Source organism: Argopecten irradians, chromosome 2 (assembly GCF_041381155.1).
Source record: "Argopecten irradians isolate NY chromosome 2, Ai_NY, whole genome shotgun sequence".
Classification (NCBI taxonomy): Eukaryota; Metazoa; Mollusca; class Bivalvia; order Pectinida; family Pectinidae; genus Argopecten; species Argopecten irradians.
This window is the reverse complement of record NC_091135.1, coordinates 28,713,637-28,739,402: the sequence shown is the minus strand read 5'-3', so window position 1 is coordinate 28,739,402 and position 25,766 is coordinate 28,713,637. Positions and strand designations below refer to the sequence as shown.

The following is a 25,766-nucleotide window of genomic DNA, read 5'->3' as shown; positions in this document are numbered from 1 at the left end:
GGTGAGAATTATATATATACTTATTATAAGGTGAGAATTATATATATACTTATTATAAGGTGAGAATTATATATATACTTATTATCAGGTGAGAATTATATATATATATACTTATTATAAGGTGAGAATCATATATATATACTTATTATAAGGTGAGAATCATATATATACTTATTATAAGGTGAGAATTATATATATACTTATTATAAGGTGAGAATTATATATATACTTATTATAAGGTGAGAATTATATATATACTTATTATAAGGTGATAATCATATATATACTTATTATAAGGTGAGAATTATATATATACTTATTATAAGGTGAGAATTATATATATACTTATTATCAGGTGAGAATTATATATATACTTATTATAAAGTGAGAATTATATATATACTTATTATAAGGTGAGAATTATATATATACTTATTATCAGGTGAGAATTATATATATACTTATTATAAGGTGAGAATTATATATATACTTATTATAAGGTGAGAATTATATATATACTTATTATCAGGTGAGAATTATATATATATATACTTATTATAAGGTGAGAATCATATATATACTTATTATAAGGTGAGAATCATATATATACTTATTATAAGGTGAGAATTATATATATACTTATTATAAAGTGAGAATTATATATATACTTATTATAAGGTGAGAATTATATATATACTTATTATAAGGTGAGAATTATATATATACTTATTATAAGGTGAGAATTATATATATACTTATTATAAAGTGAGAATTATATATATACTTATTATAAGGTGAGAATTATATATATACTTATTATAAGGTGATAATTATATATACTGTCATGTTATAAAGACACCTGCCTCTATAAGACCATGAAATAGACATTTCTAACATCGACAGAGACACAGACTCGGAGTACGACTTCGACGGTTTGAGGGGTCATCTCACAATGCATAACAATGTATTATTAACATATCTTTGTACCTGTTCTTATACTATAGTTACATATTCGCTATAAATTGCAGCGCATTTATAGTATCAATATCTACATGACGCTGCAAAACTACCAGTTACAAGAAACTACGATAAAACTTAAATATCCGCCAGAGTACATTATCGTGTACGCTTGTCCCGGTTGAGATACGTAAGCTTTAGCTGGATATATACTATCATATGAACAAGCCATTTCGTCACATCATACATATGCTACAAAAAGATTATGTTAGCTCTAGGCGATGTTTCATTTTACCTTTATGATTGGCCAATCCGAGAGGTCACCGGAACTTAAGCTCTTAAGGCAATTTAGTGCTACGTGAAAAAATTGTCTATTTCTTAATGTTCAATTCGCACTTTAATTCGATCCAGACATCATGTGTATATCGTGCGAGAAAGCTTAGGGGTCGCCTACCCGATCACTTGGGTCTTCCCGGGGCACTCTGGTTTCCTTCCACTCTAAGACCCATCGCCCTCTTTCATCAGTAAAACCGAAAGAAACAGGGAAATCAATTAATCAAATCAAATAGCGTTTTTTTTAAAAGAAACTTTGAAAACTCATCCTCAATCAAAATATTTATGTTAACTGTTTCCAATGGCATTGACTCCAGTAACATTTTTTATACAAGTGTTATAAAACATATGAGTGAATAATGATAGTGCAGAAAATTGATTGTGTTGGTGGAATTAATGCAATTTTATTTATAGCTACAATACTATAACCACAAGGAATACTTTTTTTTTTAATTTTGTAGAGATTATTGATAGTGAGACAGTGTTTTAAAATAGCGTTAATAACTGAAGCAAAATTAAAACTTTTTTTAAAGATATAAAAAATGCTTAAACAAAGTGATAGTAAATAATCTTGATAATTGTTTGTTTGTTTGATTAATTAACGTCCTATTAACAGCCAGGGTCATGTAAGGACGACCTCCCATGTATGCGGTGTGTTGCGTGTATGTTGTGTGAAGTGCGTGTTTTGGGAGACTGTGGTATGTTCGTGTTGTGTGTTCTTGTATAGTGGAACGCCGAAGGCACTAAGCAACACACCCCACCCGGTCATATTATACTGACAACGGGCGAACCAGTCGTCCCACTCCCTGTATGCTGAGCGTAAGCAGGAGCAGAAACTACCACCTTTACAGACTTTGGTGTGATCTTGATAATAATATTTTATTTGCCATAAAAGCAGCATGGTGACTGTGGCTAATTCGTATTATAAAAAGAAATAAAAATAATTAGGAAAAGTAAAAATAATTTAGTATCAGTGAGGATCGAACCTGAGTCCGGTATGTATTTCGCCTTATGCAGTATCCATTTGCCCATCTTTCTAACAAAGAAAAATTCTATAGAGCTGGGATGTCCTCGGCGACGTCCGAGCAAAAATTTATATTATACATTTTGAGATGATCCCCGAAAACAGTCGAAGTTAGTCTCGGAGTCCGTGTCTGATCGTCGTTAGAAATTTCTATTAGCATTATAATTTTTAGTTTAGCATAGCTAATCAAAAATTATGTTTTTGCTTAGCTTAGCTAATCAAAATGTATGTAACTATTTGTTAAGTCATCTTTTATTGGCCGAGTCTAAACTAAGCCCGTTTTAAATTTTTAAACTCTTTGCAGAGCTCCAGATAAAATTTCAGGTCAAAGGGTTTTTACCCCCTATTTTCAAACTCAATGCTGATTTTACTCCTTGATTTTTTCCCAATGCTGATTTGAAAATTCCAAAGGGTAATTTACCCTTGTGAATACTTTAAATGCTGATTTTGACCTGTTTTTGTTAAGGTTTTCAAACTTTTTTATAGACTGTCACTGTGTTCATTAATATATAAAAACACAAACAGTAAAACCTGTCATAACAACCACCTCTGTATAAATACCAACTGCTTCTGAAGAGTTGAAGACTATTTTAGTTGGGTCACAGCTGACCAAAATCAAAGACCACTTGTCTATAAACTGTTTCTCTTTGTCCCTTGGGTGGTCATTAGGTAGGTTTGACTGTACATGTTATATAGATATATTTGGTTTCTTAAGTTCTAAATCGATTTCTTTTCTTCTAAAAAAATTGTCAGAAAATAATAAAAATATGCACAAAACTAAAATCAATTGTGTATTTTCATTTTACAAAATAGGCAATAATAAATAATAAACTGAAATGTGTTATCAGAATTCTTCCTATAAACCAATTTGAAAATGGTTACAGTTCTTTATATCACTATTATATTATATATCCACCGATTTGTGTCATTCCTTGAAAATTTGAAAAGTTAATAGGCAGTGCTCAGCTTCCTTGTGAAGAATTTTAGAATAGATGTGACATTCTCGCTCTTTTTAGTCCTATAGCATCCCGGTTTTGATGCCTCCATTTTGACGCAACTACTTGCAAAAATTGAGTCTGTCACGTGTTTAAATTCATACAGAAATCAATCTAAAACACAGAGATTAATCGAACGATTATAGATCAGCGTCAGACAAACGTTTAAAGGACATGCGTCATTGATAAAGCCCGAGAATTCCGAATGGTAGACATATTTCGATTTTTGGTTTCAGTTCCAGCTGTTCTCGGAAATATTTACGCATCGTTTCAGATATCAATGCGTATTTACTTTTTCTCATGCGTATTCTGTACGCATTTAATTTATTTTCAATGCGTTTTTATATATTTTTAATGCGTAATTAATCACTTACGCATCTTATTTGGAGCTCTGTCTTTAACCTTGGTACCTATACATATTTGTATCAAAATTAGCCACCTGCTGACAAATGATCATAACAATATTTCAAATAATGAACAATGTTTTAAAGTAAATAGTAACTTGAATTAGCATACCCCCTGATTTCCCATCCACAGAAGATCCTGAGTGTCAAAACACAGATGTGACACTCCGAACCTGTCTCCTCCATCCACCAGGATACTATGAAGCTCTGAGAATGAACCAGTATCGTGATGTGACGGTGCCGGCTGGTACATACTGTTATCCTGTGAAAGTTTACAATTATATTAAGCCGATATATATAGGTGAAGTTTATTGCAAATATTTAACTATTCCAGATTAAAATTGCATTATCACAGCATTATCTGTGAATAAAATTGGCTGCCATGCCATCTTTTCTGCACAGCTTTGGTTAAGAGTTACTTCCTTGTACCTGCTTAAGCGGTAAGAATTCAAATATGCTGAGTATTGTTATCAAAATCATGTTTGATAAAACAGCAAAGGAAAAGTCACATTTTAGTGTGGTTATCATATACTTATTACTAAGTCTGATATTCCATATCAGACTTAAAGAATATCAGACTTAAAACTCTCAAAGTACCAGTACTTCATTTAGTTCAAATTATAGAAACTATCTGACTATTGAAACTATCGATATCAATAGTTATGGACTTGTTGAAGAGCTTGAATTTGTAATATTTTTTTAATGATCGAATGGAGAAGCATATACAATCAGAATTTCTTGATAGTCTGTGTATTGTTATACTCTTCAAAGTACTATTCGTGACATCAGATGTCAAACGATAATAAGAGGAAATGATTTTAATCTTTACATGAGGAGGCGGTACGTAGTGTTCTTCCATCATGCCTGGTGCCATCATCGGGTCTCCGTGTCCCATCACATCCGTAGGACCGCCCATTGGAGGAGGAGTTGGATAACCATGGCTGTGTGGTATTCCATTAAAATCCATACTCGATTACTTCCACTATACTATAAAATTAAGAAAAGGAGTGTGGTATAGTAAGTTAGTTATAGATGAAGTTGGATTTTAATCTTTATAAAGGAATGCAAAAATGATGAAGTTTTTTATCTGTTTCACCTTATCTCCTTCATTCACCTATTCTGTAATCATGCAATATCATATTTGACTATGATATACATCAGTATTCGCATTATTTCCTCAATTAGTACTTTTCTTCAGTTACAAAAGTTACTTTCTTTAAACCATTAAATTACCACCATTGAAATGTTTGAGCATCAAATTTTACTTCAAGATAAAAATATTTAAGGATTAACTTGAATATATTTTTTATGTTATGGAGATATAACACAACAAGAGGCCCAGAGGGCCTGTATCGCTCACCTGTTTGTAATGCCAAGTAAGTTCTGAATACAGGTTCATTGTTTCTTTTCTGAAGGAATTTTTATATTAACCTCTAAATCCCCTATTGGGCCCCGCCCCTTCTGCCCCCGGGGGGTCAGAGCCAAAATTTATACAAGTTCTGTTCCCCTTCCCAAAAGGATGTTTGTGGCTAATTTTGGTTACAATCCATGCAGAACTCTAGGACTAGTAGCGATTTAAAGGATTTACCTCTATTTCCCCTATTGGGCCCCACCCCTCCTGCCCCCGGGGGTCACAGCCAAAATTTATACAAGTTCTGTTCCCCTTCCAAAAAGGATGTTTTGTGGCCAAATTTGGTAACATTCCATGCAGAACTCTATGACTCGTAGCGATTTAAAGGATTTACCTCTATTTCCTCTATTGGGTCCCACCTCTCCTGCCCCCGGGGGGCCAGAGCCAAAATTTATACAAGTTCTGTTCCCCTTCCCCCAAGGATGTTTGTGGCCAAATTTGGTTACGATCCATGTAGAACTCTATGACAAGTAGCGATTTACAGGATTTACCTCTATTTCCCCTATTGGGCCCCACCCCTCCTGCCCCCGGGGGGTCAGAGCCAAAATTTATACAAGTTCTGTTCCCCTTCCAAAAAGGATGTTTGTGGCCAAATTTGGTCACATTCCATGCAGAACTCTATGACTCGTAGCGATTTAAAGGATTTACCTCTATTGGGCACCACCTCTCCTGCCCCCGGGGGGCCAGAGCCAAAATTTATACAAGTTCTGTTCCCCTTCCCCCAAGGATGTTTGTGGCCAAATTGGTTACGATCCATGTAGAACTCTATGACTAGTAGCGATTTACAGGATTTACCTCTATTTCCCCTATTGGGCCCCACCCCTCCTGCCCCCGGGGGTTCACAGCCAAAATTTATACAAGTTCTGTTCCCCTTCCCAAAAGGATGTTTGTGGCCAAATTTGGTTACATTCCATTCAGAACTCTATGACTAGAAGCGATTTAAAGGATTTATCTCTATTTCCCCTATTGGGCCCCACCCCTCCTGCCCCCGGGGGGTCAGAGCCTTCGGACCAGGTGAGCTAAAAATCTGAGTGTACTCTCATCATAAACCGCTTCACGGTTTATTTAGAGTACACTCAGATTTTTGTGTTATATTTCCATAACATAAAAAATCTATTCAAGTTAATCCTTATAGTTCAATTTACTAAAGATAATCTCTTCAATATCTATGAAATCATTACGCCGTCATCTCAGCCAATCAGAAGCAACATTATAAACGCCGACGCCATTTTTTCCTTTATGGGCTGATAAAGTAAATTTTTAAGCCAATGAAAATGCTCGTAACAAGCAAAATTGAATTATTGAAAATTATTAATTGTGTCTTGGTTAAAATCTATGGGAATACATGTACAGTATTCACTACTATATGGAAAAAAGGAATGAAGAACTGATTGTGCATGCACCAAAAGCGAAACAAATTATTTTATGTTTCAATTTATTTTAACACAAATTATTGTTCAAATGATGAGAAACATTTATGCTCTGTTGGCAGTGGAGCATCTTTCAAATCTAAGTTAAAGCTGATAGTGATGTTGAAGTAAACCGTCATTATGCTATGACCGAAACAATTATACACAGCTAGTACTCATGTACATATATGTTGATTAGACTTTATAATGTTAATGTACGCATATTTGTCAGTTTTCTTTAGTTTAGACCAGTATATATGTTGTTTTAGCTACATTTTTTAATCGTTATTTTCAAAAAATAGTGAAAAACATATATTTAACTGGTCAGGAAGCTAAGGGTGAACAGGATTTAGGGAAATTAAAATCAACCCATAATGTGAATAAGTTTAAGGCCAAAATGGGACCTAGATTTCAAAGGAAAAATGTCGTTAAGAACCACTAAATTACACAAAAAAATACAGCTAGATCCATACAATATCCATATATTGTAAATAAACTTCAACAGGTTAGGCACAACCCTGGATATGAGCAACATTTACCCATGTTATATGCTAACCTGTTTAAAGAAACACTCATATAAACAACCATAGTTCTACATCCAAAATGACAGGAATTTGCCTTAACATTTGTTTTAAAAACAGTCAAAATACTGGGATTATTAAAACTTTAGATAAATGTAGATGCAGCATCCTCGGTAACCAAGCAATGTATACACTAACGTTAATATGTGTTATCAGACTAGCCTAGATTGCTGTGTAATATTTTAGGAATATGCCAAAGATGTGGATGAGAGTAAAATTGCTCCTTTGAAAATAGATGCCATTGCAAATATTCAGATTTTGTGTTGTTTTTTTTACTGACATTTAAATGATGTCATCTCAGTCACAAACTCACAAAACTTACAATTTTGCGCTTGAAATCAAAGGATTATATTATGATGAATGTAAAGTCTAAAATCCATTCGCGTGTTGTGCCAAATAGATTCTTAAAATCTACTGTTATTTGATAGTCAACATTTTCTCTCTCTCCCTCGTAATTTTCCTATGCTGGCCTTTAATGTTTTCAAAGTTAGAGAGTGAATAAGGGGAGGTAACCCTTTAATGTTTTCAAAGTTAGAGAGTGAATAAGGGGAGGTAATTATAAATATAACCCATGATCACCAGGTGCGCGAACAGACATTTGAGTCCTTGCATTAGTGATTTTTTAGTTTCCCTATTGAAATTATCTATTTTTACATATATCTCTACTTTTAATACAGATATTAATTAAATATAGATAAATACATACAGATTTCTGCATTTTTTTGTGATAAAATCGTGGATGTAAAACTGCTTTGCTGTTTAAAAGAGATGTCTTTATTTTTATACTGTCTGTAATCAAAATGCAATTCAATTTCATATATCTAAAATTTTATTCAGATATCTCTAAATTAATACACTAACCGGCCAATGAGCGCCGCAAACCCTCCTATGATTTACATTGGAAGGAGAATTTAGGAAGTTGGACATTACTTATAAAAAAAACAAAGGTTATACTATCCTGACGTCACCATGATGTTGCGTATTAGAACAAATCCTCCTAAATATATGGTTACAATATCGTACTTTAAAAAGTATTTCAATTTGAAATGTATATATAAATGTAATCAGAAAAAAATCAATCAAGTAAACCAGCTGTTGTGAAATTCATGCAAACAATTTTCCCTTATCCCAGTGAAATGGAAAAATATAGCAACAACATAAATTGGTAACATGAAAATCATTTTCTCGATCCTAGCAGAATCATATATGTATGTTGTTTCTGGTCTCAGGTGCAGATTGCACCGTCGTAAATTAAAAACTTTTGTTCTCCAAAACTGAATGGAATCGTTGGTATAATAAATGTATTACAAATTTTCGCACGATAAACATGATGATTTTGTCAAGAATTGTGTTCGATTTTTTCCCATTTGTTTTAAAGGGCTGTAACACGCACAAAGACATGTCAAAAAATGTCACGAGTCTTGTGTTTATCGGTGGGTGTACATGTCTCTATTGAAAACTATGAACAATACATTCAAAACTGGATTAACCGCTTCGATCACAGCCGGTAATCAAGTAGATGTTGAGTATTTATCTTGACTTTACAAATGGGTACACATCCAGATCCTGATATTAAGTATCTGAAGTCAACTATTACTCAGAAATTAAGGGATCAGTTCATCCAGTCGTGGTTCCAAGATATTGAAAACTCTTCGAGAGGTTCTAATTACTCTATATTTAAAAACCATTTTGGACTTGAAAATTATTTAATACGATTAAATGAAAAAGACAGAAAAACAATGTGCAAATTCAGAACATCAAATATTAAATTTCCGGCTGAAACCGGAAGATGGATAGGAGTTCAGCGTAACAATAGAATATGTCATTTATGCAATACCGGTATTGATGATGAATTCCATTATTTGTTTTTATGTTCAGATTATAATGTAAGTCAGCTACGTGGGGATTACATTCCTGCTTACTACACAAGAATCCTTATCACATTAAAATGAAAGGCATCCATGTTCTCAATTTTTCATAAAAAATGTACGCAAATTTATGCCAATTTTAAAGGTGAAACAATTTGTTGGAAAAAATGTTATGACACACTGAATTTTGTTTGTAAAAGTTTGAATCTTTATACAAATAATGCATTTAATTTTGCCTGTCATGCCTTAAAATTGAATTTTATATGTATGACCTCTTGTTATACACAATGTGTATCTGAGTGTAATAAAAGAATTGAAGAATTGAATTGAATTGAGAACGCGAATCGTAAATCATTCGCCGCGGTTTTATACAGCAGATTGAATCTTTAGGCGTCTGATTTCGAAATGTGCTGAATAACATAGAAAACCGCCTAAAATAATTCGGTACGACCTGAAAACCTCATTGCATATAAATTGATAATTTTATAATAAAATTCTATAATCAAATAGTTCAATTATTCAATCGGATTTACCAAATGGGGCAAATGATTTAAGGAACTCGGCTAAACCAGCAGGTATACATGTACAGTCGAATCTGTACTAACGACCATCTGTATTAAGCGACCCTCTGCTCTAAACGACCACTTCATTTCCTCCCAAGCGTTTTCACTATATATTTTAACTCTATTAAACGACCATCTCTCTAACGCGACAAGCGACCACAAGATTTCCTTCCCGTAGTTAACTATGGGAAATAGCATTCTTAATGATTTCATATTACCTTCGACTACCCCCAGGCTTTTCCCCCATTGTCACAATTTTTGACACAGATGTCGACAACTAATGGATAGCTACAGAGTGAGAGATACAGGTAATGGAGAGTTTGAGAATGTTTTTTCGGTCGTCTGAATTATACTATCAATAGATTGTATTTTTTTCCTTTTACGCAACGAAGACTTGTTTTGTAGCGTTAAGATTGTGGTGCTGTTTCATTCGAGATTCTGACGGCATTGGTGAAGCGGAAAAGAAATGGAAGTTTCCTCTTTTGGAGCACCTGGTTATATCCCCTTTTACGCGGTACATGTTTTTAATTGTTGCACTATTGTTTTCCATACCAGCCCTTCTTTATATTTTAGTGGAAACAATCGCCTTCTGAGTACTTGTCCAATAGCGTCTCACAACTAACCATACACAGGTACTTGGTTCGGTTTTTAGCTCACCTGGCCCGAAGGGCCGGTGAGCTTATGTCATGGCGCGGCGTCCGTCGTCCGTCCGTCCGTCCGTCGTCCGTCCGTCCGTCCGTCGTCCGTCCGTCGTCCGTCCGTCCGTCCGTCCGTCCGTCCGTCCGTCCGTCGTCCGTCCGTCCGTCCGTCCGTCAACATTTCCTTTAAATCGCTACTAGTCATAGAGTTCTGCATGGATTGTAACCAAATTTGGCCACAAACATCCTTGGGGGAGGGGAAACAGAACTTGTATAAATTTTGGCTCTGTCCCCCCGGGGCAGGAGGGGCGGGGCCCAATAGGGGAAATAGAGGTAAATCCTATAAATCGCTACTTGTCATAGAGTTCTGAATGGAATGTAACTAAATTTGGCCACAAACATCCTTGGGGGAAGGGGGAACAGAACTTGTATAAATTTTGGCTCTGGTCCCCCAGGGGCAGGAGGGGCGGGGCCCAATAGGGGTAATAGAGGTAAATCCTTTAAATCGCTACTTGTAATAGAGTTCTACATGAATTGTAACAAAATTTGGCCACAAACATCCTTGGGGGAAGGGGAACAGAACTTGTATAAATTTTGGCTCTGGTCCCCCGGGGGCAGGAGGGGCAGGGCCCAATAGGGGAAATAGAGGTAAATCCTTTAAATCGCTACTAGTCATAGAGTTCTACATGAATTGTAACAAAATTTGGCCACAAACATCCTTGGGGGAAGGGGAACAGAACTTGTATAAATTTTGGCTCTGGTCCCCCGGGGGCAGGAGGGGCGGGGCCCAATAGGGGAAATAGAGGTAAATCCTTTAAATCGCTACTAGTCATAGAGTTCTGAATGGAATGTAACTAAATTTGGCCACAAACATCCTTGGGGGAAGGGGAACAGAACTTGTATAAATTTTGGCTCTGATCCCCCGGGGGCAGGAGGGGCGGGGCCCAATAGGGGAAATAGAGGTAAATCCTTTAAATCGCTACTTGTCGTAGAGTTCTGAATGGAATGTAGCCAAATTTGGCCACAAACATCCTTTGGGGAAGGGGAACAGAACTTGTATAAATTTTGGCTCTGGTCCCCCGGGGGCAGGAGGGGCGGGGCCCAATAGGGGAAATAGAGGTAAATCCTTTAAATCGCTACTTGTAATAGAGTTCTACATGAATTGTAACCAAATTCTGCCACAAACATCCTTGGGGGAAGGGGAACAGAACTTGTGTAAATTTTGACTCTGGTCCCCAGGGGGCAGGAGGGGCGGGGTCCAATAGGGGAAATAGAGGTAAATCCTTTAAATCGCTACTAGTCATAGAGTTCTGAATGGAATATAACCATATTTGGCCACAAACATCCTTGGGGGAAGGGGAACAGAACTTGTATAAATTTTGGCTCTGGTCCCCTGGGGGCAGGAGGGGTGGGGCCCAATAGGGGTAATAGAGGTAAATCCTTTAAATCGCTACTAATCATAGAGTTCTGAATGGAATGTAACCAAATTTGGCCACAAACATCCTTAAAAGAGGGGGAACAGACCTTGTATAAATTTTGGCTCTGACCACCACCGGGGGGCAGGAGGGGCGGGGCCCAATAGGGGAAATAGAGGTAAATCCTTTAAATCGCTACTAGTCATAGAGTTCTGAATGGAATGTAACCAAATTTGGCCACAAACATCCTTGGGGGAAGGGGAACAGAACTTGTGTAAATTTTGACTCTGGTCCCCAGGGGGCACAAGGGGCGGGGCCCAATAGGGGAAATAGAGTTAATCCTTTAAATCGCTACTAGTCATAGAGTTCTGAATGGAATGTAACCATATTTGGCCACAAACATCCTTGGGGGAAGGGGAACAGAACTTGTATAAATTTTGGCTCTGGTCCCCTGGGGGCAGGAGGGGTGGGGCCCAATAGGGGTAATAGAGGTAAATCCTTTAAATCGCTACTAATCATAGAGTCCTGAATGGAATGTAACTAAATTTGGCCACAAACATCCTTAAAAGAGGGGGAACAGACCTTGTATAAATTTTGGCTCTGACCACCACCGGGGGGCAGGAGGGGCGGGGCCCAATAGGGGAAATAGAGGTAAATCCTTTAAATCGCTACTAGTCATAGAGTTCTGAATGGAATGTAACCAAATTTGGCCACAGACATCCTTTGGGGAAGGGCAACAGAACTTGTATAAATTTTGTCTCTGGCCCCCCGAGGGCAGGACGGGTGGGGCCCAATAGGGGAAATAGAGGTAAATCCTATAAATCACTTCTTGTCCTAGAGTTTTGTTTGGATTGTGACCAAATTTGGCCATAAACATCCTTGGAAGAAGGGGAACAGAACTTGTATAAATTTTGGCTTTGACCCCCTTGGTGGTGGGAGGGGTGGGGCCCAATAGGGGATTTAGAGGTTAATATTAAAATTCCTTCAGAAAAGAAACAATGAACCTGTATTCAGAACATTACTTGGCATTACAAACCAGGTGAGCGATACAGGCCCTCTGGGCCTCTTGTTTAAAGATGCTCCACCGCCGACAGAGCATAAATGATATTCATCACTTGAACAATAATTGGTGTTTAAAAGTGTATATATATGGCTAATTAACAGAAAAAGTAATATAAAATAATTTATTTTGCCTTTGGTGCATGCGCAATCAGTACTTCATTCCATATAGGATATAGTGCCGCGGAATTTTTTCGGGATGCAATTAATTATTTTTTGTAATTTTAACTTGAATCAAAATGAGAAGCTCAAACTTTTCAAAAGTGGTAATGGTGTAAAGTAAGTTACTTTTGCTACTAAAGAAAAATACTAAATCGTCTGCTCCTGTTTTTGACAGTGAAAAAATACCATTTGTCAGCGGTGGAGCATCTTTAAATGACACGTTGAAGTACATAATATCAGAAACATACATGCATGTTTATGATAATATATTATGTACTTCAAAATGTCATTAAAAAAGAAAAAAAACGAGCCAGGTACCTGTGAACCTGGTTCAATGATTCAAAAGAATCAGAAAAGCAGGTACTGAGAGAGTAAAGTGAAGTAATGAGGTTACTAGGAAACCAACGTCACGTGAGAAGATGTGGGGTAAGTATTTATTATGACCTCTTTGTTTATAATATTATATCATTCGTGAATTATTTATTTTGAACGAATTCTACCACGTGTTTGACAGTCGGACATGACTCAATTCTGAACGCGGTACTGTTAATAGCGACGAAACGTCTGGATCCTGGTATCGCACGACCCATCCATGTCATTATGTTTACGTATTTACTATACGCTGACGGTACGACTGTTAAAGGTTGTTTACAAGTTGAAATTTAGTCATGCGTAGATGTGCTGCACATTCCTAACATAGAAAGCAATTCTACGAATGTGTCATTGACGACCTTTTTATTTTACTTGAGAAGATTGCTTCTACATTTCACACGTGCGATTAATCATAAATGTCATCTTCTTTTTCATACACGATCATGTTTTTTTATCTATGTAAATTATAACACAACCCTTACTACCAATGACTTGTGTAATTTATTTCATGTTACAAATAATGCGCTGCAGAAATATATGAATTTTTAAATACTACAATGTGTTTTATCTTTATTTTCCCTCTATTCTCCAAAATTTATAGCGGTCGTTAACGTTATACAAAGAAGACAAATCGCACTAAGATTTTTAAAATGAATTTCATTAAATGTACACGTCTCGGAGTGTTGTGAATAAAGATAAAGGCCCGCTACCTTTCCGAAATAAAAAATCAAAAATTTCTTAAAAGCAATATTAACAAAGGAAAATATGTATGGATGGTCCAAGATGTGGTTACAACACCAAACGAATGCAAGATTTCCTCGACGGTGATAACAGAGGACAACGTGGCAACGCAAATTACATATATACAAGATATTTAAAACTGGCCCATTCAAAAGAAAACACCCACTAGCAATCCTACTTCCGTCTCGCATAACGCTGCCTATGTGTTTAGAAACACTTTCATAGATGAAGCATTGGATATCATTTGTGACTACTAAAAACTCGATAGAACTCGTGCAAGAACATCAACTTGACGTCACAGAATGTCTGAAATTGGTGTCGAGCACCACATCAACTTGACGTCACAGAACGTTTGACCTTGGTGTTGAGTACCACATCAACTTGACGTCACAGAATGTCTGAAATTGGTGTCGAGCACCACATCAACTTGACGTCAGAGAATGTCCGAACTTGGTGTTTAGCACCACATCAACTTGACGTCACAGAATGTCTGACCTTGGTGTTGAAGACCACATGAACTCAGTGAAGTCACAGAACTTAGTGTTGAGCACCACATCAACTTGACATCACAGAACGTATGAACTTGGTGTTAAGCACCACATCAAGTTGAGGTCACAGAAAGTCTTAACTTGGTGTTGAGAACCACATCAACTTGACGTCACAGAACGTCTGAACTTGGTGTTGAAAACCACATCAACTTGACGTCACAGAACGTCTGAACTTGGTGTTGAGCACCACATCAACTTGACGTCACAGAACGTCTGAACTTAGTGTTAAGCACCACATCAACTTGACATCACAGAACGTCTGAACTTAGTGTTGAGTACCACATCAACTTGACATCACAGAACGTATGAACTTGGTGTTAAGCACCACATCAAGTTGAGGTCACAGAAAGTCTTAACTTGGTGTTGAGAACCACATCAACTTGACGTCACAGAACGTCTGAACTTGGTGTTGAGAACCACATCAACTTGACGTCACAGAACGTCTGAACTTGGTGTTAAGCACCACATCAACTTGACGTCACAGAACGTCTGAACTTGGTGTTGAGCACCACATCAACTTGACGTCACAGAACGTCTGAACTTGGTGTTGAGCACCACATCAACTTGACGTCACAGAACGTCTGAACTTGGTGTTAAGCACCACATCAACTTGACATCACAGAACGTCTGAACTTGGTGTTAAGCACCACATCAACTTGACGTCAAGAACGTTTGACCTTGGTGTTGAGTACCACATCAACTTGAGTCACAGAACGTCTGAACTTAGTGTTAAGCACCACATCATCTTGACGTCACAGAACGTCTGAACTTGGTTGTTGAATAAACCCAATGCAAATACATGATATTGACACTATTTATATTATCATCAGTATCAAACACTTGTGAGAAAGAAAAGAATGGCGCCATCTTCCTCCTATGACGCATTTTGAATTGAAAAAAAAGATGAATTTGATTAGGAAAGTAGAAATGTAAATATTCCCAAAAGCGCTTGCTTACCAGTAAAGGACAAGTTAGTGAACGCTATTTTAAAAAGATGGCGTAAAACATATGGATGTTAATGTAAGTTATTCGACAAGGAAGTATAACAGAGTGTTAGCGTTTCTTCGGTCAAGACTTCTAGCCAATGTCATGTATACAAGGCAGACGATCATTTCCTATTCCTTTATTTAAAAAAAGGTGACAAACAAGATCCTTCAAACTATAGACCCATTTCATTATTATGTACAATTGGTAAAGTATTTGAGAGACTAGTCGCAAAATATTTACATAATTATTTGTTAGATAATTCGCTTATTTATAAATATCAGTCTGGTTTTCAACCTGGCCATTCTACTACTCATCAATTCATAGAAACCTCTCAAAATATATGTGATAATTTGGAAAAAAGACAATCAACCTGTATAGTGTTCTGTGATATCTCTATCGTTCGACAGAGTGTGGCACAGGGGATTGGAAAACAAATTAACTAGCTATGGTATATCGGGAAAATTATTGATATGGTTAGCTGATTATGTTAAGAATAGGTCGCAACAAGTATGTTTGGGGAATGCTAAATCTAATGTTAAAATTACTAAGGCAGGGGTGCCTCAAGGGTCTGTCCTAGGTCCCCTTTTATTTATTCTTTATATTAATGATATTACTGATAATTTAGACAGCCTATCTAAGCTGTTCGCTGATGATACTTCTCTTTTATGCACTGACAAATCCCCACAAGTTATAGAACAAAAAATAAATAATGATCTCTCGAATATCCAGTCTTGGGCCGATAAATGGTTAGTAAAATTTAATCCAGTAAAAACACAGGCTATCCTCATTTCGAATATTGACCTTAATTATGTAATTGATATTGTTTTTAAAAATGTAAATATCGACTTTGTTGATAGCCACCGACATCTTGGAGTGTATATTGATTCCGAGTGTAAGTGGGGCAGACATATAGACCATATCAGTAAAACTGTCACGAAACAATTAGGTGTTCTACGGAAATTAAAATTCAATCCCTCTAGACAAACGTTAAGCAAAATTTATAGAATTTTTATTCTTCCTATATTGGAATACTGTTGTGAGTTGTGGGACGGTTGTACGGTCGCTGAAGCTGAAATCTTAGAAAAATTACAATTAGAGGCAGGTCGCATTGTTACGGGATTACCATCGTTCTCAAGCAGAAACTCTATTTACTGTGAAACTGGGTGGGAGCCCTTATCTAACAGACGGTCTCGCAGAAAACTCCAACTCTTTTATAAAATACATCATGGGCTAACCCCAACCTATCTACAAACACTCCTTCCTTCTATAGTTGCTGATAACACCCAACACCTTCTTCGTAATGCAGAAAATTACACACTTCCTAATAATAGAATTGAATCTTCAAATATATTTTTCCCCGTTTACCGTTCGTTTATGGAACCAGATACCTATAAACACCAGACATAGCGAGTCATTCTCTAATTTTAAACATGCTATCCGGAACCAAGACGTACCTGTAGTACCCGACTTTTTTTATTTTGGAGACCGTAAATTAAACATTATACATACAAACTTAAGAAATCGTTAAAGTTCATTACGTAGCCATTTTAGGGGCCGCGGTGGCCGAGTGGTTAAGATGTCCCGACATATTACCACAAGCCCTCCACCTCTGGGATGCGGGTTCGAATCCCATGTGGGGCAGTTGCCAGGTACTGACCGCTGGTCGATGGTTTTTCTCCGGGTACTCCGGCTTTCCTCCACCAACAAACCTGGCACGTCCTTACATGACCCTGGCTGTTAATAGGACGTAAAAATAAATAAACCAAACCAAACCAAACGTAGCCATTTATTCAGAGCAAATATTGTAACAGATCAAAAATGTCATTGCGGTTTCACAGTTGAAGATCCACAGCAACCAGAAAACGAATTAATCTTCATGCACACTCAGCAATATATCAAAGATACTCATAGATTTTAACTTCGTCCTTCTATTATTGTCAAATATTTCCATATCTGCTTTACTCCCAACATCTTACTGGTTTTGTATTTACACGTAAATTATATTTGTATAACCCTCCGAGAAACGAATATTCAAAGAAAGCCTAGAGTGACCAGGAGAAAGACAAACCGAAGACAGGATGATATGAACATTGAGAAGTCGAAAGTTAAGAAAAGTGGTTTAGAACTTCTGTCGTCTTTATCGGAGGGGTAGATTTTAGATTTTAAAATAATAGTATATTACGAGTTGAAACTAACACCTTGAGGAGCATACTGGTTATAAAATAGCTCTCTCCCTCCCCCACCTCTCTCTTTCTCGCTCTTCCCTCACTCTCTCCCTCTCTCTCTGTCTCAAATACAACTTTATATATTATGTATATCTTTTCTTGTAAATGCCATCTTGTCTATGTAATTTGAATGTTTTATTATTTTTGGGAACGGGCTTTATATAAGTTGTATAACTTGTGCCCAATCCCATTGCACATTTTGCAATAAAATATGTTTAAATCAAAAAATCAAATCAAACGATCAGGGATGGAAACGATCATAGAAATATCAAGGCAGTAAAACTTGATTAGCATTTTAATATGATAGATAACAACTGAACAATCAAGACGAATAATTGTACTTCTGAAATAAGACAAAGGACCTCATGACTAATGGTAACCCCATGACCTTTGCCTGTGTGACACTCTGGACTAAAAAATACCTCAGGCAGACTTAGTACTCATGGACTTGTTTTAATCAAAATTTCTTTGGACAATGACAAGGCCAAGCCGAGTCTCATGAAATTCACACGAGCAATAATTGAGAGTCGACCATCTCAGTACTTCTGTCGATCTGCAACAGAAAGCATACAAGTATATTGAGAAATCAATCTAAAGAGGAAATGTACAATCGATGTAATTATCTACGGAAAATAAGAAAATAAATGAAACAGGAAAATATAGTCATATACACATGAATTATTATAACTTTGATGTGTGTTTTAATATGTTTTAATTATCACAAAGATTATATGTCGCAGATCTAAACCATAATTTCATTATTTAACACAAGCTTTATTTATTCCTTTAAAGTATAAACATAAGCTTCAACAGTTCAGAGATCACGAAGAACCGTGTGAGTTAAAGTGCCAATTAGATCACTGATAAATAGCTGTTACACATAAAATCACGAAATAAACTCGCCGCAAAATCACATAGACAGAAATAAGTCTAGATAAGGGGAAATCGTTTAATCATAAACTTAAGTTTAAAGTACTAGAAAGGAAAATGTTTAACAAAACTATGAACCATTTAGTTTATCAAAACGATACATATCTGAAAAAACTTGTTTTTGTAGTTAAAAATTGTCATAAGCTATCTGCCATGGACAAATATTGCAAGGCTGTATTATGTAATATTTGTTACACACCCAGGCAGTGTTTATATAATTACATAAACTATACTTTCCGACCTGGAGAGAATGTTTAAAAAGAGCCCCATCTATACAGTTTCAGACGCCATCTTGGAAAATTGAGGGGAAAAATAAAAAAAAAATTTCTGCATTTACATACTGTTTTAGTGGGTAGAAGAATTTTAAAACATCCCTCCAACCAACCCTGTCCACCTTTTACATGTGTGAAGTTATGGTTGTTTTTATTTAACATGTCTTTGTGTCATGGATATTGTTATTACCATCCTTTGTTGTTTACGCTTAGGTTATATGTGTTATTTTATTTTTGCTGGTAGCGTTGTTTTAGCTCACCTTTGCTAAAAAAAAAATCAAAATTTCAAAGAATATTTTCTTTAAATAATAAATGTGTTAAAGGGACAATTCAGTGCGGCTAATTCTGTTACATGATCACGAAGCCAAATATGACATACACAAGTAAATGAATTGTTCTAAATTCCTTATGAAACATATAACAAGAAATATTGACAAATTTCACGACATTGTTAAGTATTTTGATTGATACCGTTGAAATTCCAAATCGTTGATCAATACTATTAAGCATGTACAACATGTACGTTGTACCCATACCCGAGCCAAAGTCACGCACGTTAAACAAATGTAATACATAACCACTAAGGAGTTCATGAAATTATTTTTAGACAAGAACATGCATTTAATAAGGTAAACACATTACATTAATAGGGATTTGAGTAGTTCTAGACGAAAAAATCTTTACTACACTAGCAAGGGCCAGGGTTCGGCACACAAGACATCCTACCACTATGTGTATTGGCGGACAGTAAGCGGGTTTGAACATTTCACAAACATTTCACTACAGTGGGCTTTTGTGGCATATCAGAGTAAAACCCACTAATCTAATTTCTGTTAGAACTGGCTTGTTTCCGAAATATGTGCAAATTTTGATGTACTCATAGACTGAATTGTCCCTTTAAAATAAACGGCTTCTCCTGTTTATCAGTAGTATGCCAAGATTTAAGAGCCATTCTATTCTTTAGTATTCATGTCAAGAAAATTCGAGCAAAGCTCGAGGTGTGGACCAAGAAACCTTTCTAATTTGTTACAGATATGTACATGTATTTATCTTTAGGCTTTAGCAGGACAAAATAACATATTTTAAGCTACGTAACTTGTCTCGTTTTCCTACATTATCAAGAAATTAGCTATACGAAAGAAATATTCACAATATGCAAGGCTCACATAAACCTTTGACTTCATCTGAAGTTTTATTACCTTTAATGAATTTGGTGTTATGCCCAGGTAATTTACAGCATTTAAGTCGTTATGAAAGTCCAAGTCGCCACTCCACACCAGTAGTTTTATAAAATTATGAACTTATCATTGAAAATAATTTTGGGCGAGAAATTATTTTTTTTTCATTCAAAATTACTCTTTCATTCAATTTTCATTGAAAAAAAATAAAGACATTGACTGCATCTGTTTATTGGGTATGCACTGTGAATACGTAAAATATGAACGTAGAATTAAAAATCTTGTTTTTATCATTAACAAAAACACATTATTATATGCTTCAAACATACCAGTCTCGTTGTTTTAAAAGAGGTTCCACACAATTAACTTCTCACGTGACAATAATAATATACACAATAGTGTATTTTGTTTTTGTTCTTGGCCTTTCAATGCCACATGTTAATCGCGTTTGACCGATGTGTTTATCTCAAAATATGTTAATACGGTGTATACGAAGAGTAATGTGTTGTCATAATTCGGCCTGTCAGAGAGTTACCGTAGTCCAGACTGCCAACAGTTAACTGGTCATAAAAGCTTTCGACATACCAGAGGACACTACCAACGCTCTTACAAAACAGGTATGGTGAAACAACACTTACCATAGAATTGCATCATGCAAGTAATCATCAAAAGTAGATGTTTTCCTGAAAATAGTTATTTTAATGTAAACTTAAAATCTTCATTTTTTTATGGTATAGCACTGTTAGGCCATTGCATTGTCAACGCCTTATACTTAATGCATCGATACATGTATATCATGTAGACTATTAATGCTATTTTGTTGGGTTAAAAATGTTGATGCATCAAGGGACTTTTCATATGTAAACAGCATTGAGCATTATGGGGTGTGTAGCGCTTATCATTGAAAGTAACAGTATTAATTGCGCAAACCAATCGTTCTTTAACCCGTATATTGTATGATAAGTTTTAAGAAATGGAGACGGTATTTATATAATACACATTGCTGTACTGACCTAGTTTTCATATCGGAGGGTTCTAAATGTTGTTAATAGTTTTTGCCTCCATTTGGACTAGTCTCGCGTCTCTGTCTATAAATGTAGGCTTCGTGATATTATCATATTAATAAATGTTAAAAATTATTGATTTCACGCGAATGAATTTTAAAATTAGTATTGTGTTAAAATCATGTCAATTAACGTACATGAAGTGTTTGTATGATATAAGTAGTGTTTGAAATTGATTTTAATTGACTAATTTCATTTTATCATGTTTTTTGTTGTTGTTATTTTGATTGGATATTCACGTTTTACGATAAGAAACGGAGAAAGGATATTGAGTAATAAATAAATAAGTAAATAAATAAATTTATTAGTTAACACTTTTCACTTGTTTACGAATTTTTTTTTTCGGGTAGCATTTATCATTTTCGATAGTCCAGGTGTTTCTTTCAATGTCGTTATATCCACGATATGGCAGTGATAGTAACCCCTAGAATATTGAGGATAGACAGCTGTATGTTATTGCACTCGTGGTATGTTTTCCTTTTCAATTTGATAAAAAGGCAATTCTTTCTTTCTTTGTTGATAAATTAATTATGAATAAAATTCTTTTATACTTTGATGAAATATTTTCCAGGAAGGTTGGCTACTGCCATTTACAATGTCGGTTGGTTCGATTTAGGAGTGTAATAAACCAACTTCGCGGCGATTTACCTTCGCGATAAGAGTAAATTCACGAAAATTTATCACTGCAAATCAAAAATTCCCTCAATGTTTTATAATATACATTTTCCATTAATTTTTTAATCTGCAAAAGTAAATCTTTGCGAATTTGTTTTGAAATATTTTAACATTTGCTTAGGTTTAGAATGTCAGAGTTTGGTACCACAAGCATGCGCCTTAAATGTGGTTTACCAACGACAAACAAGATAAAGACTTCACTTTCTTTTGTATATTACAGATACATCGCTGAAAAAATACTAGCAAGAATGCGTGCGCTTGTCATTCTGACACTGCTGTGTATTTGTGGCGGATGTCTGGCCAACGAAGTGGCTAACAAAGGTGAATAATTAACCGAGATCCGACAGGCGTGAAAAAAATAGGTCGAGGGACGCTAAAAGTCTGGTATCGTAGTCATAACAAAAATATTTGTACATTCGTACAAGATTAATATGGACAGATGTGTCAGTTTTAATTAGATATAGTGTTAAACATATATCTTGTCTTCACGCCAGGTAACAACCGGGGCATTTCTTTTTTTTTGGTCAAAATTGTAGAGCCCCAAAATATTATAATTAAGGAAGGAAGAAATGATTTAAAGTTTCTGCATCAAGACATAATTAAATAGTCTAAATAGTTTATGTGTATAACATAATATTACTACTGTGTATTTTATACATCTGTACGAATATCTGTGTTTTTTACTTTTACAGGGACAATCGAAGAAGAACTTATGGCATTTGAAAATGCTGCAAAGGAGAGTGTTCCCCCGTATGAAATCTATAACAAACCCGCGAATAATAAAGAGGGTCCCACTTCATACTCTGCACAGCGCAGGCGGGAGTTGGGATACACTGCCAAGAGAAGGAATCAAGTGGGATATACAGCACGAAAAAGGCGAGATCTCGCATACATAGCGAACAAGAGGAGCGAGCTCGGATATACCGCGCGGAAGAGGAGAGATCTTGGAAACGCGAGCAAAATGAATATCGCATATTTGGCCCGCAGAAGGAGAGATCTCGCCAACAAGGCATGAGAGACCTATTTGTGTATTTAACCATTTAAACGAGTTCTAAATATAATCCATTATCGTATACATATATTCTATTTTATTTAGATGTGTTTTAACCTACGATAGTCGTGTGTACAGTGTAGATAAATCAACGTGTGAAAGTAAAACGGTAATGCGTTTCTGGTGCATTGTATAATTTTATTTGTGTGTTCATTGTAACTTCAGTTTACTTGTACAAATAAACCCATGTCTATTGTTTCATGGTTCTTATTTTAAACGTTTTTTTCTTGAATACTTACCCCTAGTTCATAACTTAGTTCAATTACGCTGCTACGTTCTCTTCATATATGCTTGTATATATACAAAAGGAATTTCTCTTTACAAAGCCAATTCTGTTATGTATCTAGTGACATCCCCCGTTAATAGTTTGCTTATTACTGCGATATGTTCTATGTGACGTAATAGTATGTACGATGTGAATGAAGTCCCATCTCTTAGAAATCGTTACGTCGTTGTATGAACCTATCGGAGGCGAAGTTATAAATAATGATGTCACTGTTTTAAGTTATGTGATGATGACATAATTTTTGCCAATGGAAAATGCAGTCAATGTCAATGCTTTAAGGACGGTCTCGCACATACGATGGGTATGTGTGGTGAAAGCGCCTGTGGAAGTATGTACTGCTAAGACCTACAACAGCAAACTATCACCAACCACATTAAACTGACAGGGACAATTGGTAAGTTGGCAGATACAGCACAAGGTTCACATGCAAAATATTTATAATGAAATTTAAAATAATGTTCAATGTATACTATCATAATAGGGGTTTGTTTTATCGTTTGTTTTTAATATTACTGCGACGAAAATACCAGAGAAGTGTCAGTAACATGTCAACCAACAGACATAAGAGATGGTTTCTTTTTGGCAGACACTTTGTGTGATATACCGTTACACTACCCAAATTAGGTACACTTTTTGAAGATAATTGTTAAAATTTTCTAACGTGTGCTTGGATACAGAATTTTTTCTTTAGCATTCCACAAAACGAAGCCTTCGGTTTTAATTTCCTCATTTGTAGGTCCAGCCCTGTGTTTCAGCAGGTTCGAGTACCGAACATGGCACATCTTTTATCTGATCTGTTTAATATATATCTAGACATAATAAAAATGCCAGAATTCATTTAAGGAAAGTTCAAACAATTTTTAGTTTATCTAAGTCACATATCTGTCAAAAATATCCCATTCAGCAATTGCTTTCATTGTTTTAAAATATACTGTTTTTCGGGTTGTCACACGACGTCGTTTCCCGGATTTGTTTCACAATTACATTATTTTTGTGTTTAAATAGAGACAATAAGCAACAGGAAAGAATATGATATATGTAAAAATATCGGTTACTATTAAGCACCTTCATTTTTGTTCAGGACAATTATTGTCAGTTTAGATTGGAAACTGGAAATTCTGCTTCATATTAATTAAAAGTGTACCAATTTGCAATGGGTAGCATCATGTTAGCCGTCATAAGACCTTTATCAACGAAGAGTAAAATGGAAATCTGTAATTGGGTGGCAAAATATCTTTTATCAAACTCAATTAAAATGTTTTGCACAGAAATTCAATTTTCAATGGTTTTATTTTTATCAACACTTTTTTTTCCATTTCTAATAAATACATCTTCCTTAAAGGGGACAGATTCTGAAAATCAAACTATTTCCGTTATATTGACAAAATGAAAAAAGATAACGAAGAAATTGATATAAAGGTTTTTTTGCATCTAATTTATCAAGAGTTGCGTTAGTTAGGTTCAATATACATGTATGAAAAAAACCCAAATATTTCAAAACTTTCGATTAAATAATCCGACATTCTACAAAAGAAATAAAGAGAAAAGCAATATACTAAACTGTCCTACATTTCACATAAAACTGTCACAACTCGTATAATTATTTCAGTATTATTCATCATCTAATTATTTGGTTCTTACCCACCCATCAAATAATTTTGTTGTAATTCAGGCATAACAAACTTTAATCTGAACAATAATAATTAAATATTATCAGTTTAGCTTCGCCATTCAGTTATCCTGACTTTATCTATCCACTCGTAATAACATTTTGGTTGTATTGCATGCTAACGGTCTAGAGATCATCTTACTAATTCATTCAGCATCTAAACGTTATTTATAAACTAGAACGTATTTTACCTGTTAACTTTATTAATTTGAAATACACACTTCATACTCGATACTCCAGGAGTTACTATCACTGACGGTATATCCACCCCTAGACTATCTCATAATAAAACTTAAGACAACAAAGTCGCCAAAGGTAATTTGACCCTTTGGTGTACATCAAAGGAATTACATGTATATAACGGTTCACTGTGGTTTGGCGTCGCTCTCTCTATTTTTTTCTCCTGAACTGCCTCAAGTGTTACTATGAGATAGCCCAGGGGTGGATATTACGTCAGTGAGAGCAACCCCTGGAGTATCGTGGATGCAGACATATATTGCAACCTGCATCCAGGTATACATTAACAGTGATGTGGCGTGCCAGGAGGCGGCTGATACTTCACAGAATACCAAAGGAAAAAGATGGTCCATATTTCGTGATTTTTTTTAAAATTTGTATTCGACAAAATAAAAAATATTTATACCATATTTGATAGAATAAAAGAACCGTCTGTGCTGTATTTGACAGAACCTGTCCCTCGATGTTCCTAATATTAAAGTGTAATTATTGTATTGAATACGGCATGCAAGGTTGGCTGGTTAGATCAACGTCCTAAACAGCTGGTCAGGGTGGGTAGTATATATACTGTCACTGTGGTTAAGATGGTTTCTATGGAGATAAACCACACAGGGATATCATCACAAATCAACGTCCGTTTTATAGTGGTTTGCTGATTTTTGTCTAATTGCTTAATTAAGGAAATATAAGTATATTCTCACAGATGATGCCA

At 35.5% G+C, this 25,766-nt stretch overlaps 2 protein-coding genes across 2 annotated transcripts in view; one reads left to right on the top strand and one right to left on the bottom strand.

Annotated features, from left to right (window-relative positions):
* The window catches only part of LOC138315050 (PAN2-PAN3 deadenylation complex catalytic subunit PAN2-like), a 33,627-nt gene extending 26,037 nt beyond the window's left edge, over positions 1–7,590 (bottom strand). Inside the window, exons 1-3 of the mRNA XM_069255778.1 lie at positions 7,437–7,590; positions 4,543–4,700; positions 3,826–3,975 (exon numbers count right to left, since the gene is read on the bottom strand). Of these exons, the coding sequence (XP_069111879.1) occupies positions 3,826–3,975; positions 4,543–4,680 (288 nt within the window). The 5' untranslated portion in view covers positions 4,681–4,700; positions 7,437–7,590. The remainder of the gene's footprint in view (positions 1–3,825; positions 3,976–4,542; positions 4,701–7,436) is intronic.
* Positions 7,591–20,535: 12,945 nt separating this feature from the next.
* Positions 20,536–23,060, top strand: LOC138315049 (uncharacterized). The gene is made up of 3 exons (XM_069255777.1): positions 20,536–20,689; positions 22,032–22,132; positions 22,504–23,060. The coding sequence occupies exons 2-3, from the start codon at positions 22,060–22,062 to the stop codon at positions 22,824–22,826; spliced, it is 396 nt and encodes a 131-aa protein (XP_069111878.1). The 5' UTR covers positions 20,536–20,689; positions 22,032–22,059; the 3' UTR covers positions 22,827–23,060.
* Positions 23,061–25,766: the final 2,706 nt, after the last annotated feature.

Excerpts from the sequence above, each read along its gene's own strand:
- LOC138315049 (XM_069255777.1), top strand. The coding sequence starts at position 22,060 with ATGCGTGCGCTTGTCATTCTGACACTGCTGTGTATTTGTGGCGGATGT. Across the intron at positions 22,133-22,503 it reads CAACGAAGTGGCTAACAAAG|GGACAATCGAAGAAGAACTT; the intron begins GTGAATAATTAA and ends TTACTTTTACAG.